This window comes from Tupaia chinensis, unplaced genomic scaffold (assembly GCF_000334495.1).
Source record: "Tupaia chinensis unplaced genomic scaffold, TupChi_1.0 Scaffold000407_4, whole genome shotgun sequence".
In the NCBI taxonomy this organism is placed as follows: domain Eukaryota; kingdom Metazoa; phylum Chordata; class Mammalia; order Scandentia; family Tupaiidae; genus Tupaia; species Tupaia belangeri.
In genome coordinates this window covers 4,641,883-4,657,696 of record NW_006159912.1, presented here as the reverse complement: position 1 = coordinate 4,657,696, position 15,814 = coordinate 4,641,883, and the positions used below count along the sequence as shown (strand labels likewise).

Sequence of the window (15,814 nt, the reverse complement as noted above, 5' to 3'; positions counted from 1 at the left end):
TTTTTTTGAGAGGTTTCCTCAGTCCCTTCTCCTCCATTCTCCTCTCGGGATCTTGGGCACACGCGCCTGGCGTGAGTTTAAGCCGCTGGGTCCGGGACTCGAACCACGGTCGACTACGTGGGAGTCCAGCGACATAGCCATTATGCTAACTGCTGGTTCCAATATTCTAAGTTCTTTATCTGACATTTCCAAGGGTTTCATCGTACTGTCTGAAGATGAAGAGTAGTTACTCTTTTCCCTTGGAGGAGAGGTATTTTCTTGCTTTCCCATATTTTTTGTGACCCTGCGGTGATTTCTAGTCATCTGATAGATGATGCGTTTCTTTCTAATACTTGAAGTTCAGTCTGAGCCCTCAGAGGTGTGCAGGAGGAGGTGATCTGCAATCTCTTTTCCCTTCTGTTTTTCACTCTTTGTGTATCGGATTCAGTGGGAATTCAAGAATATTCTGACCCTAATCACATTCAGATGTTTAGATCCTGTTCACTTGGACTTGTCTAGACACTCAATGCATAGAGGCTAAGCAGCCAAGGAATAAAGATAAAGAAAAGAGGAAATCAATTAGGGAAGAGGAAAGAAGGAGAAAAAATAAAATAAAAAAAAGAACAAAAAAATAATGAAAAAACTTTAGATTTTAATTTTAAAAAGCAAAAAATGAAAACTGTGCTCAGAAAATCTTTATTTTTAGTCAGTGAAAGCAATATTTCACAGCTCAAATTCAGTATCCATCTCAGGATGGTCCTGTGTTTGAACTTTTCCTAGATGGGATGGGGAAAGGCACAAATTAGCACTATAAAGGAGGGGCTTGAGAGCCCAGAGAATACTTTACCTTAAAATAAATAAATTAATTAATTTAATTTAATTAAAAGACACAAGGAGACAGAGAGACGGAGAGGAGAAGTCAGAGGTAGCCCTACATACTAGAAATGAATCTGGAGGGAGAAGTCTCAGCAGAAAAGCTTCATTTTTAGTTAATGAAAATAATGTTTTACATCTCAAGTTCAGTATTTATCTCAGGATGGGCCTGTGTTTGTGCTTTTCCAACTAGAAATGAATCTGGAGGGAGAAGTCTCAGCAGAAAATCTTCATGCCTGGGGAATATTTAATGCTTTCAATAGTTAGCATTTATTAAGTGCTTTTAAAAAAATATCAAGGGCTAACCACACCAATGTGGTGATTAAGCGAATGTATGTTTAACTGTGGGTATAGAATCTTGGCCTCAGCAACTTGGAAAACATGTTGGGTTCATGTGCGTGTGTCCCCAAAATCCTAGCAAGGTGGAGAAATGAAGGGATTGTGCATGACCATACCCCACTGGTGTCCCTCCCCTTCTCTGTCTCTCTGTTCCTCTCTGGCAAGCACATGCACCCTCTAGTTTAAAAAAAGAAAGAAAGCTAGCTAGCTAGCTATCAAAATCCTTACTGGAGCCCACATGGCTGACTGCAGTTCGAGTCCCAGACCTGGCACCTTGAAAAACACACAAGGGTACATGTGTACCCAAAATCCCATGGAGGAAAAGGGATTGTTGTGTGGTCATTCCCCTTGGGGGTGATTTCTCACTTTCTCTCTCTCTGTGTTTCTGACTCTCTGGTGAGCACACATGACCTATAGCAAAAATCTAAAAAAAAAATCCTTGCTATCCTATGTACATCCCTTCTCCTCAAGTCCTAAAAGTTAAAGCTGAGTAGAAATAAGCATGGCACTTAATATTATCTAAATGTTAGAGCACTGTCAGTTGTAAGGTGACCATTGATTTAAAAATAGGTTTTTTTTTTTTTTTTTTTTTTGAGTGAAAAAGATACTACACATTGGCTATGTTAGGTGCATGCTGATTTCTGGAATATTAATAAAAGATGGAAAGTATGTACATCTTAGAACTCAGGAAATGTTTTCCTGTGCTTCATTTTCTAATCTGTTAAATGATCTGGGTGATTTTAGAAGACCATTGCCGCTATTGTATTTTGGGAGTGGTATTTGCAAAACTGAAAAGTCGTACCTTGCTCCAAATTTCTTTATTGACTTTTCCTCACTACTTTATTCTCTTTGTATTGAAGTCAGTGAAATGATCAAAAGTGGAAATAATTGAATTATCAAGTTAGAGTGGTGGGAAAGGAGTAGAAAGTGAAAAAGATGTCAGAGACACAGTATTTATAACTTGAATTTGTGATCTTTAAAATGTTCTTGGTTAAATCTTCAGGAGATTTTACCAAAATGACGTATGTTTTGGTGGGGATATCTTTCATGTGATTCTAAAGAAATTAATTAAAAATGAGCCTGCTTATACTACAGAAGTACGAATTGATGAGGAATTCAGTTTCAGGAATCTGTCTTATTTAGGTATGAAACTTAGGTAATAACACTGTTATTTCATTAATATATAACTTTGGATGTTACTTTTATCTGTTTGGATTTCAGGTTCCCCAACCCCCAAAATGAGGATTTTAATAATACTTTCCTCATGGAGTCATTATGAGGCTTAATACTAGAAAAGCACTCACAACAATTATATGCTATATAACAGGCATTTAATTGCTAGCTGTTGATTTTATTATTTTGAAAATAAGAATTTTTAATGGAGTTAATATTGGGTTTAAACACTGGAGTGCTAAGATTAAGTAATCTCTTGCAGGCTGGCAATAGAAAGATTGAGATGTACCACACATGAGTTGGTATAATATACCGTTTAATGGTATATTAATATTTACAAGCAGTAAATACAACAGCATACTCCTAATTCCTTTCTCCCTTCTGTGCTGTTGTTGTTATGTGTTTTGCACATGCTATGAATCTATGTTATGTTTCTTGTGTTGTTGCTTTAGACAGCCAATTATCTTTCAGAGCAATTAAAAATAAAAATAATTTTACATTTACTTTCATTTATGCCATTTCCATTATGCTTGTTTCTTTATGTAAGTACATGTTTCTCCTAGATACATTTATTTCCTTCACCCTGAGGTACTTCATTTTATTCTTTTCTGTAATGCAGGGTTGCTGGAAATGGCTTCTGTTTCCCTGAAAAAAGTCTACTTTTCCTTTCTTTCTGAAAGATATTTTCATCAGGTGGTTTAGGAGTCTTGGTTGAGTTTTTTTTTTTTTTTTTTCCTCAGTGCTTTAAATATTGACTTCTGGCTTATGTATAGTTTTTGATAAGAAACCTGTTATGATTCCTTTGTTCTCTTTAGTATAATATAATGTGCCTTTTTTCTTCTGGCTGGCATAAAGATCTTATTTTTATCATTGGTTTCAAGTAGTTTGTATATCACTTGTCTAGTTTGTTTTTGGGTGGGTTAGAGGTATGATTTGCCCTGCTGATTGTCTGAGCTTCTACCTTTTTTTTCTGTGAATATTGTCTCTGTATTATCTTTGGAAGATTATCAGCTTTCATCTCTACAGAAATATATTGTGCCCACTCTCTATTTTATGATTTTAGTTGCGTGTTAATTACTGATACTGTCTCAGAGCTCTTGGATTTTCTGTTCTGGCCATCCTCCATTCTCACCCTTCCCTGTCTGCCTAGCACACACATCTTTATTCCCTTTGTGTTTCATTTTGGATAATCTGTTACTAGACTCTCACACGTTTACTATTGAGCCAGTCCAAAGCAATCTTCTACTCTGTTACCACATTTTTCCTTTGTTCGTAACAGTATTCTTTTAAAAAAAAAACAAAAACCAAAAAACCTTCTTTGTGGGACCAGCAGTTAGCATAATGGCTATGTCGCTGGATTCCCACGTAGTCGACCACGGTTCATGTACTGGACCCGGTGGCTTAAAAAACTAATGCCGGGCGCGTGTGCATGCGTACCCAAGATCCTGAGAGGAGAACGGAGGAAAAGGGATTGCAGCGTGGCCATTCCCCCTTGGGAGGGGGTTTCTCGCTTTCTGTCTCTCTGTCTCTCTCTGTCTGTCTGGTGAGCGCACGCACCCTATAGCAAAAACCTCTCCAAAAAAAAAAAAACCAAAAAACTTCTTTGTGAGAATTGGGCTGAGAAGGCTGTTTTGTATAGGGCAGTAGAGATTAGGCTCAATATTTATTCATTTCGCATAGGAGCTGATTCAATCTAATCTGTAGTTGAGCTGTATTTTGGTTTTGTTATTGGCATAGTTACTCACAATGTGCTATACGAGCTTCAAATTCCACTTTAGGATAACCTTTTTCCCTTTTAAAAGGTTGGTGGCATTTTGCTAGAGACTCTAATGTCTGATCATCCAATCAACTTTTGATCTGTTCCTACACTTAGAGAGGATTCTCTGTCCACACTCTTCCTTCTTCTCAGCTCTATGATATTATTTATTCCTCTGTGTTTGCTTGCACAGTGGTGGAATTAGGGAGTGCTAGGGAAGGGGACATTATTGTCCCGTTTGATCTTTTTTTAATTATTTAATTTTATTTATTTAGTTATTTAATTTGACCAGACAGACACACACACACACACACACACTGAGAGAGAGAGAGAGAGAGAGAGAGAGAAAGTGAGAAAGCAAGCCACCAGGTCCAGGACTTGAACCATGGTCAGCCATGTGAGAGTGTCCAGTGCCTTAACTACCACGCCACCTGCTGGTCCCCATGTCCTGTTTCTATCTCAGTTTTTATTTTTATTATTTTTATTTATTTATTTATATTTTTGGAGAGGTTTTTGCCATAGGGCATGTGCTCTTGCTAGAGACAGACAGAAAATGAGAAATTACCTCCTGGGGTATGATGACACCTCAATCCCTTCTCCTCTATTCTCCTCTCAGGATCTTGGGCACCACACACACATGCACCCAGAGTTAGTGTAAGCTACTGGGTCTGGGACTCGAACCGTGGTGGACTACATGGGAGTCCAGCGACATAGCCATTATGCTAACTGCTGGTCCCTCTATCTCAGTTTTTAGACAGGCCTTGTGTCCTTGAATCTGAGGAGGAGGGTGTGTGTGCTCAAGATCTTGTCAATGAAACTACTTCTCAGTGGAAGTAGATCTCTAAATGGCTGGGACCATTATGTTTTCCTGCCTCTCCCCTGGGAGAAAGGTTTTTTTCTGTTACCTTCCTCCTTTGGGGGTGGGAAGTAGGGTAACTAAGAATAGTTACTTCACAAATGGAAGTACAAAGTAGGAAAACAGTGACTTTTTTCTGTTCTTTTTATATATTTTTATGTTCTGATCTGCAGCCATCTCCTTTGCTTAGTTTTTTTTAAGTTGAGCTGTCAGTGGCACTAGAGATATAGTTTTTGGCATCACTTGTCAGGATATTATTAAATATATTTGTGAATATGATTTAGTTAATTATATTTTCAGTTTTCATATTGACTATGTTTTATTCTTGAAATAGTCTTTAATCATGCCTTTTTATTAACTAAAATGATGCACAACAAATATGAGGCTCTCAACTATCAGATTTGTTGAATGACTGAATGAATTTATAGTTATTATTGTTGGTATATATGTATAGTTTTGCTTCTTATGATACTATGATACTCATTTCTGGCAGTGTAAAATTTATTGATTGATTTATTTATTTTGGGGTCTCTTTGTATTTCCAAATATTCAATTATAGAATGCCTTTCTTTCTATTCAATATGTATATTTTACTGAGGTTGAAAGAAGTTCTGTAATTGCATGAAATCTTGACCCATTATTGCTGCTATCGAAGGAGGACCTTTGTCTTCTTGGGCACTGATAAAGATGCCCAATAGAAAGAATAATATTCAGTTGTGTGAGCCTGTAATATATAGTATGTTTTTTAGCATATTCTTGACTAAGCACAATAATAAGATTACAAAGAGGAAGAAGGAAGAGAAACTTAACATTTTTTAACTAAAGTTTACCAGGTTTTCCTGGAGATGATGACCAGATTTTTTTTTAAGTGATACTCACTTCAGATTTCTCAAAAACTAAATATCTCCTAAGGTTGACTCTATCATTTCCTTTTAGGTGATTTACTGTTCTTTTGGTGGAACACCCAAAGGGCTGCACTTCAATAACTTAATAGTTGGACTTGTCCTTCTTACAAGAGGCAAAGATGAAGAGAAAGCACGATGTAAGTACTTTTATTTTCTGAAAATGATAATACCATATCTGTGTACAGAATAATTTACCTCAAAATTCTGGTAACAGGCAGAGGATTTGTATTAACATTTCTCTAAAGAATGTATGTACTTTTTTGGGACCAGTGGTTAGCATAATGGCTGTGTCGCTGGACACCCATGTAGTTGACTGCTGTTTGAGTCCTGGACCTGGTGGCTTAAACTCATGTTGGGTGCATGTGCATGCATGCCCAAGATCCCAAGAGGAGAATGGAGGAGAAGGGATTGCAGCGTTGGCCATCCCCCCGGGGGGTGATTTCTTGCTTTCTGTCTCTCTGGCGAGCGCATGTGCCCTATAGCAAAAACCTCTCAAAAAAAAAAAAAAAAAAAAGAATGTATATACTTTTAAAATATATAATGCTCAACATAACTAGTCATTAGATAAATGTAAATTAAAACTACAATGAGGTACTACTTTACGCATACCTATTAGGGTGGCTAAAATAAAAAAGACAGATAATGGCAAGTGTTTGATGAAGACATGAGAAAGTTATAGCCCTCCTACATTGACGGTATGAATATAAAATAGTACAGTCACTTTGGAAAGTAGTTTGGTAGTTCCTCAAACTGTTAAACATTAAGTTAGCTTATGGCCCAACAATTTCACTCCTAAGTGTATATCTAAGAAAATGTAAGATGTATTCATACACACACAAAACATGTACACAAATCTTCATAGCAGCAAAGCTTATAATAGTAAAAAATGTACACAATGGTAATATATCTCAATTGACGCATAGATAAAATGTGATATATCCATACATTGAACTATTACTCTACAATGAAAAAAAATAATGTACTGATTCATGCTATAACGTGGATGTATCTGAAAATATTTTGCTGAGGGATAGATGCTGGTCACGATAGCCCACGTATTCTGTATTTTGATACATATTCTGTATATAATTCTATTTATGTGAAATTCCCAAATTAAGTAAATTCATACTGGCAAAAATTAGTATGGTTGCCGGAGATTTGAGGAAGAGGGAAATTGAAAGTGCTACTGGGTATGGGGGTGTCTTTTGCGGGTAATGAAAGTGTTCTGGATATAGATAGTGGTAATGGTAATATGACTTCATAAAAACTTCTACTAAATAGGGAAATACTTTAAAGAGAAAGCATCATTTACTTCTACATGTGAAAGGGAAGAAAACCTTTTTTTATGGACAGGTTTTGCTATGGGGCTCATGCACTCGCCGGAAAGACAGAGACAGACAGAGAAACAGAAAGTGAGAAATCACCCCCCGGGGGGATGACCATGCTGCAATCCCTTCTCCATTCTCCTCTTGGGATCTTGGGCACGCACGCATGCACATGCGGCTGGCGTGAGTTTAAGCCACCAGGTCCAGGACTTGAACCGCAGTCGACTATATGGGAGTCCAGCGACATAGCCATTTATGCCAACTGCTGGTCCTGATAATCTTTTTTTTTTAAGTTTTTTTTTTTTTTTTTTTTAGGCCACCGGGTCCAGGATTCAAACTATACTGTTGGCTATTTGGATCTGGCTCTTTCAACCAGGCCTTGGGGCCAGCCCCTTATTATCACTTTTTTAATTTGTCAGAGAGTGCATGTACTTGCTGGAGAGACAGACCAAGAGAGGAAGAAGAAAGAGGGAAAATTTGACGCTACCCCCATGGAGCATGGTCATACTGCAATCTCTTATCTGTTTCTTCTGCTTTTTGGGATTTTGGGCATGCATGTGTACTCAATGTGTTTCTCAAGCTGCCCGATCCAGAACTTGAACTGTGCAGTCAACCATGTGGGATCTAGCCGCTTTAACCACCACACCCCCTGGCCAAGGTTAAATAAAATCTTTATAAATTATGCAGACTATGGTATTCTGTTATAGCAACAGAAAATAGACTTAAGTCATCTATAAACCTAATTTTATGTGTTTGAATATGTGCGATCATGGTTTTTGCAAGTTAACATTCCTCTACCAGCAAGCACATGCATAGTGCTGGCTTCACACAGCGCTAATTAAAAGTAGCAATTTTCGGGATCAGCAGTTGGCATAATGGTTATGTCACTATACTCCCATGTAGTCGACTACGGTTTGATTCCAGACCAGGTGGTTTAAACTCACGCCAGGCACATGTGCGTGCATGCCCAAGATCCTGGGAGAAGGGATTGCGGAGTGGCCATCCCCCCTGGGGTATGATTTCTCACTTTCTGTCTCTCTGTCTCTCTCGGTCTTTCTGGCAAGCGCATGCGCCCTATAGCAAAAACCCTCTCTAAAAAAAAAAAAAAAAAAAAAAAAGCAATTTTCGGGGCCAGCTGGTGGCATGGTGGTTGGGGCTCTGTACTCCCCACATAGCCAATTGTGGTTTGAGTCCTGGACTTGGCAGCTTGCTTTCTCATTTTTCTTTTCTCTCTCTCTGTCTGGTCAAATTAAATCATAATAATAACAAAATAAATAATATTTTTAAAATAGCAATTTTCACGGGCTTAACTGTGGTAGCCTTTGCTGGATACTACTGTTTGGTAGGCTGAGGCCACATGGGAGTTCAGGGTTCGATTATGTTCTGGCCAATTATATGGCAGACCTGGTGGCTTGCTTTCTCATTTTCTCTCTTTCTCTCTTTTCGCGGTTTCTCTCTGATGAGCACATGTGCCCTATGACAGCTTAGTAATAATAATAATAAATAATTTTAAAAATAGGTGTTGATTTTTCTTGAGAGATTTTTGCTATAGGGAGTGTATACTCACTGGAGACAGAGACAGGCGACAAAAAGTGAGAAATCATTCCCCCAGGGTGTATGGTAATGCCACAATCCTTTTTCCTTCATCCTCCTCTTGGGATATTGGGCACACATGTACTTGATGGGAGTTCCAAGCTGCTGGGTCCCAGATTTGAACTGCGGTTGACCAAGTGGGAGTCCAGCACCTTAACCACTACGCCACCTGCTGTTCCTTACAACAGATACTGATTCAATTAAATTTATTTATTTACTTATTTACTAGAATCTAGTGTGCATTTGCCAGAGAGACAGAGCATCCCTTAGTGGGGCGTGGTCACACTACAATTTCATAATCCTTTCTCTTGCTGCAAAATTTAGATTGTTCTTTATATTTCTTTCGTTCTTTTTTTAAAAAAATAAAATGGTATAACTGACTGCAATAAAATACACATATATAAATTGTGCTTTTGATATGCTTTAATGTGTATATATACTCATGAAACCATTCTACATTTCTCTCTTCTGTTGAGATTTGGGACATGTATACATTCATGCTTAATGTGTTTTTCAAGCTGCCAGGGGAGCTAGGATTCAAACCATGGTTGGCCATGTAGGATTTAGCTCCCTTAATCACTGGACTATTGGGCCAATCCGAAACAACCAAAATTTATTATCTTAAAACTAGAAATCCAAATTCAAAGTTTCTACTAGACCATGTTTTCTCTGAAAATGAAGAATTCTTTTTTCCTCATTTCCATGATGGTTGTCAACCCTTGGTGCTTTCATCACATGGGTTTCTTTCCCTTTGTGTTCTTTTTTCCTCTTTTTTTTTTTTTCTTTTTGAGAGATTTTCACTATAGGGCGCGTGCGCTCGCCAGACAGAGAGAGACATTAGAGACAGAAAGCGAGAAATCACCCCCCAGGGGGGATGGTCACTTAGCAATCCCTTCTCCATTCTCCTCTCGGGATCTTGGGCACGCACGCACACGCGCCCGGCGTGAGTTTTAAGCCACCGGGTCCGGGACACGAACTGCGGTCAACTACGTGGGAGTCCAGCGACATAGCCATTACGCTAACTGTGTCCTTTTTTTTTTTTTTTAAAGAGGAATTTTTGTAGGGCCAGCAAGTGATGTGGTGGCTAAGGTGCTGGATTCCCACATGGCCTGCTGCAGTTCAAAGCCCAGACCTGACAGCCTGCTTTCTCACTTTCTCTTTCTTTCTCTTGGGTCAAAATTTTAAAAATAATAATAAGTAACTCTTAAAAAAATTTTTTTTTTCTATAGGGCATATGCACTTGCTGGAGAGAGACAGACAGACAGCAAGAAATCACCCCCTGGGAGATGGGAGCCCAGTGACATAACTATTATGTCATTTGCTGGTCCCTTTTCCTCTTTTTTTTTTTTGGAGAGGTTTTCACTATAGGGCGCGTGCGCTTGCCAGACAGAAACAGAGAGACAGAAAGCGAGAAATCACCCCCCAGAGGGGATGGTCACACCGCAATCCCTTCTCCTCCATTCTCCTCTCAGGATCTTGGGCATGCACGCACACGCGCCTGGTGTGAGTTTTAAGCCACCGGATCCGGGACGCGAACTGCGGTCAACTACGTGGGAGTCCAGCGACATAGCCATTACGCTAACTGCTGGCTCCCCCTTTTCCTCTTCTTAAAAGGGCATCAGTCAAGGCCAGCAGGTCAGGGGTGGTTAAGGCTCTGGACTCCCATATGATCAACCGTGGTTTGAGTCCTGGACCTGGTGGCTTAGTTTCTCATTTTTCCTCTCTTTCTGTGTGTCTCTGGTCAGTTTTTAAAATAATAATTATAATAAAGGGAAATAAATAAATAATCCTTTTATAAAAGAACGAAAGTATTAAAAAAAAAAGTGGGGGGGAACATCAGTTATGTTAGATTGGGTTTTACCCTAGTGACCTCAATTTTAACTTCATTACATCTACAGAGACCTTTTATTTGTTTGTTTGTTTGGTTGATTTGCTATAGGGGGTGTATGTTTGCCAACAAAGTACACAGAGAGAGAGAGAGAGAGAGAGAGAGGGAGGGAGGGAGAGAGGGAGAGAGGAAGGCCTCCTCAGTGGGGATGGTCATGCCACAATCCCTTCTCTTCCATTCTCTAGAGATTTTTGGGCATGCATGCCCTTACACCTGGTGTGTTTTTCAAGCCTCTGGATCCAGGACTCAAACCATCCAGTTGGCACGTGGAATCTAGCTGCTTTAACCACTATGCCACTGGTTGACTCCAAAGCCCCTTTTTAAAAATATGCTCATATTAACAGGTGCGTGGGACCAGCAGTTAGCATAATGGCTATGTCGCTGGACTCCCATGTAGTCAACCACCGTTCAAGTCCTGGACCTGGTGGCATAAACTCAGGCCGGGCGCGTGTGCGTGCGTGCTCAAGATCCCAAGAGGAGAATAGAGGAGAAGGGATTGCGGCGTGGCCATCCCCACTAGGGTTGATTTCTCGCTTTCTGTCTCCCTGTCTCTGTCTTTCTGGCGACTGCATGCACCCTATAGCAAAAAACTTCTCCAAAAAAAGAAAAAGAAAAAAAACAAACAAACAGGTACTTGAAGATTTGAACTTCAGCATATCTTTTTGGGTGTTATAGTTAAACCCATACAGTATTTGTCCCTTATTTTAAAAATAAAATGTTACAAATAAGGTGAGATACTTTTTGTACTGCTTAATGATCTCTTCCTTATTCTTCCCTTCTTTGAGATCATCACCCTTATGAATTTGATGATCTTTCATTTATCTTACAGGTTTCATTTTTATTTTATTTATTTTTTTTTTTAGAGATTTTTGCAACGGGATGTGTGCATTTGCCAGACAGAGACAGACAGAAGGCGAGAAATAATGCCCCAGGGATGGCCATGAAGCAGTCCTTTTTTCTCCATTTTCCTCTCGGGATTTTAGGCACACATGCACATGCTCCCAGCGTGAGTTTTAAACCACCAGATCTGGGACTCCTAACCTCGGTTGGCTACATGGGAGTCCAGTGACATAACCATTATGCCATCTGCTGGCCCCATTCTTACAGGTTTTTTTTTTTTTTTTTTTTTACATTTATACCATAGTTGTGTATTTTTAAACATATCTTCAGCTATTCTGTAGTTACTTAACTTTCTCATAAATGCTATGCCATACAGATTACCTTGTAATATGCTTTTTCCCTGAAATTTTTTTTATATTAACATCTTAAAATGTAGTTCCTTTATGTGTTACATAATATTTCATTCTGTGTGTGTATCTCGGTTTGCCTGGTTTCTTGTTGGTAGAGAGTTTTCTGTTGTTTTCTAATTTTCGCTCATAGAAAAAAACACTCTGGTGATCATCTTATATCTTATACACTTTATCAAAGTGGGAGTGGAATTTCATTAAAGTGGTGTTTCTAGATCATTTTTACTAGATTTTGGCAAATTACTTCCCAAAGAGGTTGTAGTAATTTATACTCCCATTAATATCCCCAAAATAAACAAATATATAAACAATAAACAAATATATAACACTTGCTATTGTGACACTTAAACATTTTTGTCAATTTAGTGTGTTTGAAATGATGTCGCATTGCTGTTTTAATTTGTGTTGTTCAGTTGTTTTGAGCAATAAATTAAATTACAAAGTGCTTGGCCCTGGTAATCACTCAATTATTGGGACCTTTTTTTTCTTCCACTAGTGTATATTTGATATCTGTTAAGATTAATTTATTCTATCTTTTCCCTAGACATTTTTAGTCTTTTTTCCAGTGAATCTGGGAGCTATGTTGTACGGGAAGAAATGGAAAGAATGCTTCATGTGGTGGATGGTAAAGTCCCAGATACACTTAGGAAGTGTTTCTCAGAGGTATACTTAAACATTTACATTTATCTTTTCTTGTTGATTAGGTATTAACTCTTATTTGTGTAATAAGCTTAGCCATGATGAATAGATATTTATGTACAGAATATTTTTGGCATTTTTATATTTAGTTATTGATGTTTCAGCTATTTTTTGCAGTGCTCAAAGGTCTGTGACTTATTGCTATATTTGTGAATCTGAAAATTCCCAATTCTACTGTAGAGGCAACTAGTGATTCTTACCGTGTAATGAAGCAGGCATAGCAACATATGTACAAGCACATAAAATGCCTCAGGAATCTGAAACAGGACTCATATTGTAGCCATTGAACTTCATCATAGATGTATGTAGGTATATCATTCATTGGCTGTGAGCCATTCTATGACCTACTTTATTACAGCCTACTTACCATATATTTTACTTAGTTGATTTACATAATGAAATTTAGGGCTTAAAAATTAAAATTATTTTTCTTTTTTCAAAAATAATATATTTTCATGTATCTTTAACAATCAAAACAATGGAAATTTAAAAATAGAAGCAGTTTAACAATATAAAATGCATATCTTTTTTTTTTTTTTAAGAGAGATTTTTGCTAAAGGATGTGTACACTAGCTGGAGAGACAGAGACGGACAGAAAATGAGAAATCACTCCCCTAGGGGGCATGGCCACACTGCAATCCCTTCTCTCAGGATCTTGGGCACACACACACGTGCGCCCAGTGTGAGTTTCAAGCCACTGGGTCCGGGACTTGAACCGCAGTTGACCAAATGGAAGTCCAGCAATGTAGCCATTACCCATCCACTGGTCACTCATATCTATTTTTTAGCAAAATTTTTTCAGAGGACATGGACAGTCACCAGAGACAGGGAGAGGGAGAAATCACCCCCCAGTGGGGTATGGTCATGCCACAATCCCTTCTCCTTCACTTCTGTATTCTATTGGGATTTAGGGCATGCACATGTGTATTTGGTATGTTTTTTATGTTTTTCAAGATTTGAACTACTCAGTTGAGCATGTGAGATTTGGCTCCCTTAACATCAAGCCACTGGGCCAGCCCAAAAGCGTGTATCTTTGACAGAGAAAGCTTGTTTATTTTTCTTTTCAGGTGTTTGCTAATAAGTGAAAAGTCTCTAGACATGATAGGATAAAAACCCCTCTAGGGGAACCAGCAGTTAGCGTAATGGCTATGTCGCTGGATTCCCACGTAGTCGACCGCGGTTCGTGTCCCGGACCCGGTGGCTTAAAACTCACGCCGGGCGCGTGTGCGTGCGTGCCCAAGATCCCGAGAGGAGAATGGAGGAGAAGGGATTGCGGCGTGACCATCCCCCCTGGGGGGTGATTTCTCGCTTTCTGTCTCTATGTCTCTCTCTGTCTGGTGAGCGCACGCGCCCTACAGTGAAAATCTCTCAAAAAAAAAAACCCTCTAAAACTTTCTAATCCTTTCATGTAGTATTCAGTGCTGCCCAATTTCTTCTGGGTTGGGAAAGTATGGTTATGCAGCAATCCCTACTCCTCTATTTCTCCATTCTATCAGAATTTGGGGCATACACTCACATGCATGTGGTGTGTTTTCCAAGATGCAGGGACTGGGATTTGAACCGTGGCTGATCATGTGATATCCAAGGCCATTAACCATTAGGCTATATGGCCAGCCCTGTAATGTTATTCAAATAATCCTTCCTTTGTACATAGTAAAAGGGTAAAAGTCAGCTATTTGCAAAATTTAGGTCATGCAGGTACCAAGGTCCCTTAAAATCTGACTAAACTTACGTTTTCTTGTTTTAATTTTAGGGTGAAAAAGTAAACTACGAAAAGTTTAGAAATTGGCTTCTTCTGAACAAAGATGCTTTTACCTTCTCTCGTTGGTTACTATCTGGAGGTGTATATGTTACCCTCACTGATGATAGTGATACTCCTACTTTCTACCAAACTCTGGCTGGAGTCACACATTGTAAGTTATGGCATTTCATTGTTTTCTGCTCATCTTTTAATACAATTGCCTGGTAATATGGGAAAACACTTACAAAGAAGAAATTTTTTGTCTGTGTGTGTGTGTGTGTGTGTGTGTGTGTGTGTGTTTCCCTCCGTTGTGTATATAATAAAATGAAGTGTTGTTACATGGGAAACAGTCCTCCGTGAATTTTCCTTAATGAAGTTACTGGGTTGTCGGAAAGCTCATGATGTATTTTCTGTTTTTCTATGCAAAAATACATCATGACTTTTCTGGTTACCTAAATTATTAGTTTCTTCTTGGCTGCCATTACAAATGATTACAATTCATAAACTGAAATAAGAGTTTGACACACTTCTAGTAGCTGCAGTCAAGAGGTTGTGTTTTTGTTTCTTTCTTTGAAGGTTTTTGCCATAGAGCACATACACTCACTGTAGCAAAACAATGAGAGGTAAGTGAGACATCACCTCCCCTGCCGCAGAGTGTTATGGCCACACTGCAGTCCCTTTTCCTCTGTTCTTCTCTTGGGATTTGGGGCACTCACATATACACACTTGGTGTGATTTTTCAAGCTATGAAGTCCAGGACTTGAACCGCAGTTGGCACATGGGAATCTAGCACCTTATCTGCTATGCCATTTCCTAGCTCTGAAGTCAAGCTATTTTAACAGGGCCATGTTCCTTCTGACTTCTCTAGACAATTCTTTCTTGCCTCAGAGTTTTTGGTGACTCTAAACATACTTTGATTTTTAGAGACATAATAACATTCTCTACCTCTGTCTTCATCTTTATGTGGGCCATTTCTGTGTTCTGTCCCCTTACGAGAATACCAGTCATTGAATTGAGAACTCAGCCTAATCCAAGATGATTTCACCTCAAGATTCTGAGTTCATTTTAACTGTCTGCAAAGATCCTATTTTCAGGAACCAGCAGATGGCATAATGGTTATATCACTGGACTCCTGCATAGTTGACCGCAGTTTACGTCCCATACCCAGTGGCTTAAACTCACGCCAAGCACCACCTGTGTGTGCTTGCCCAAGATCCTGACTGGGGAATGGAGGAGAAAGGATTATGACATAGCCATCCCCCCAAGAGGGTAATTTCTTGCTTTCTGTCTCTCTGTCTCCCTCTGTCTTTTCAGTGAGCGCAGTCACACTATAGCAAAAATCTCTTTTTAAGGAGTTCTGAGCAGCCTCTTTCAGGGACTAGGACAACTGAAAACTTTCTGCCCAGACTTCACCCTCCAGTCAATCACCAGCCATTTGTA

At 39.0% G+C, this 15,814-nt stretch overlaps 1 protein-coding gene across 1 annotated transcript in view; it reads left to right on the top strand.

The window, feature by feature from the left end:
- Positions 1-15,814, top strand: part of USP32 (ubiquitin specific peptidase 32) — a gene marked incomplete at its 5' end in the record, with an annotated part of 140,329 nt that overhangs the window by 13,038 nt on the left and 111,477 nt on the right. The window contains 3 exon segments of the mRNA XM_014590131.2: positions 5,913-6,018; positions 12,479-12,597; positions 14,387-14,546. Coding sequence (XP_014445617.1) covers positions 5,913-6,018; positions 12,479-12,597; positions 14,387-14,546 — 385 coding nt within the window.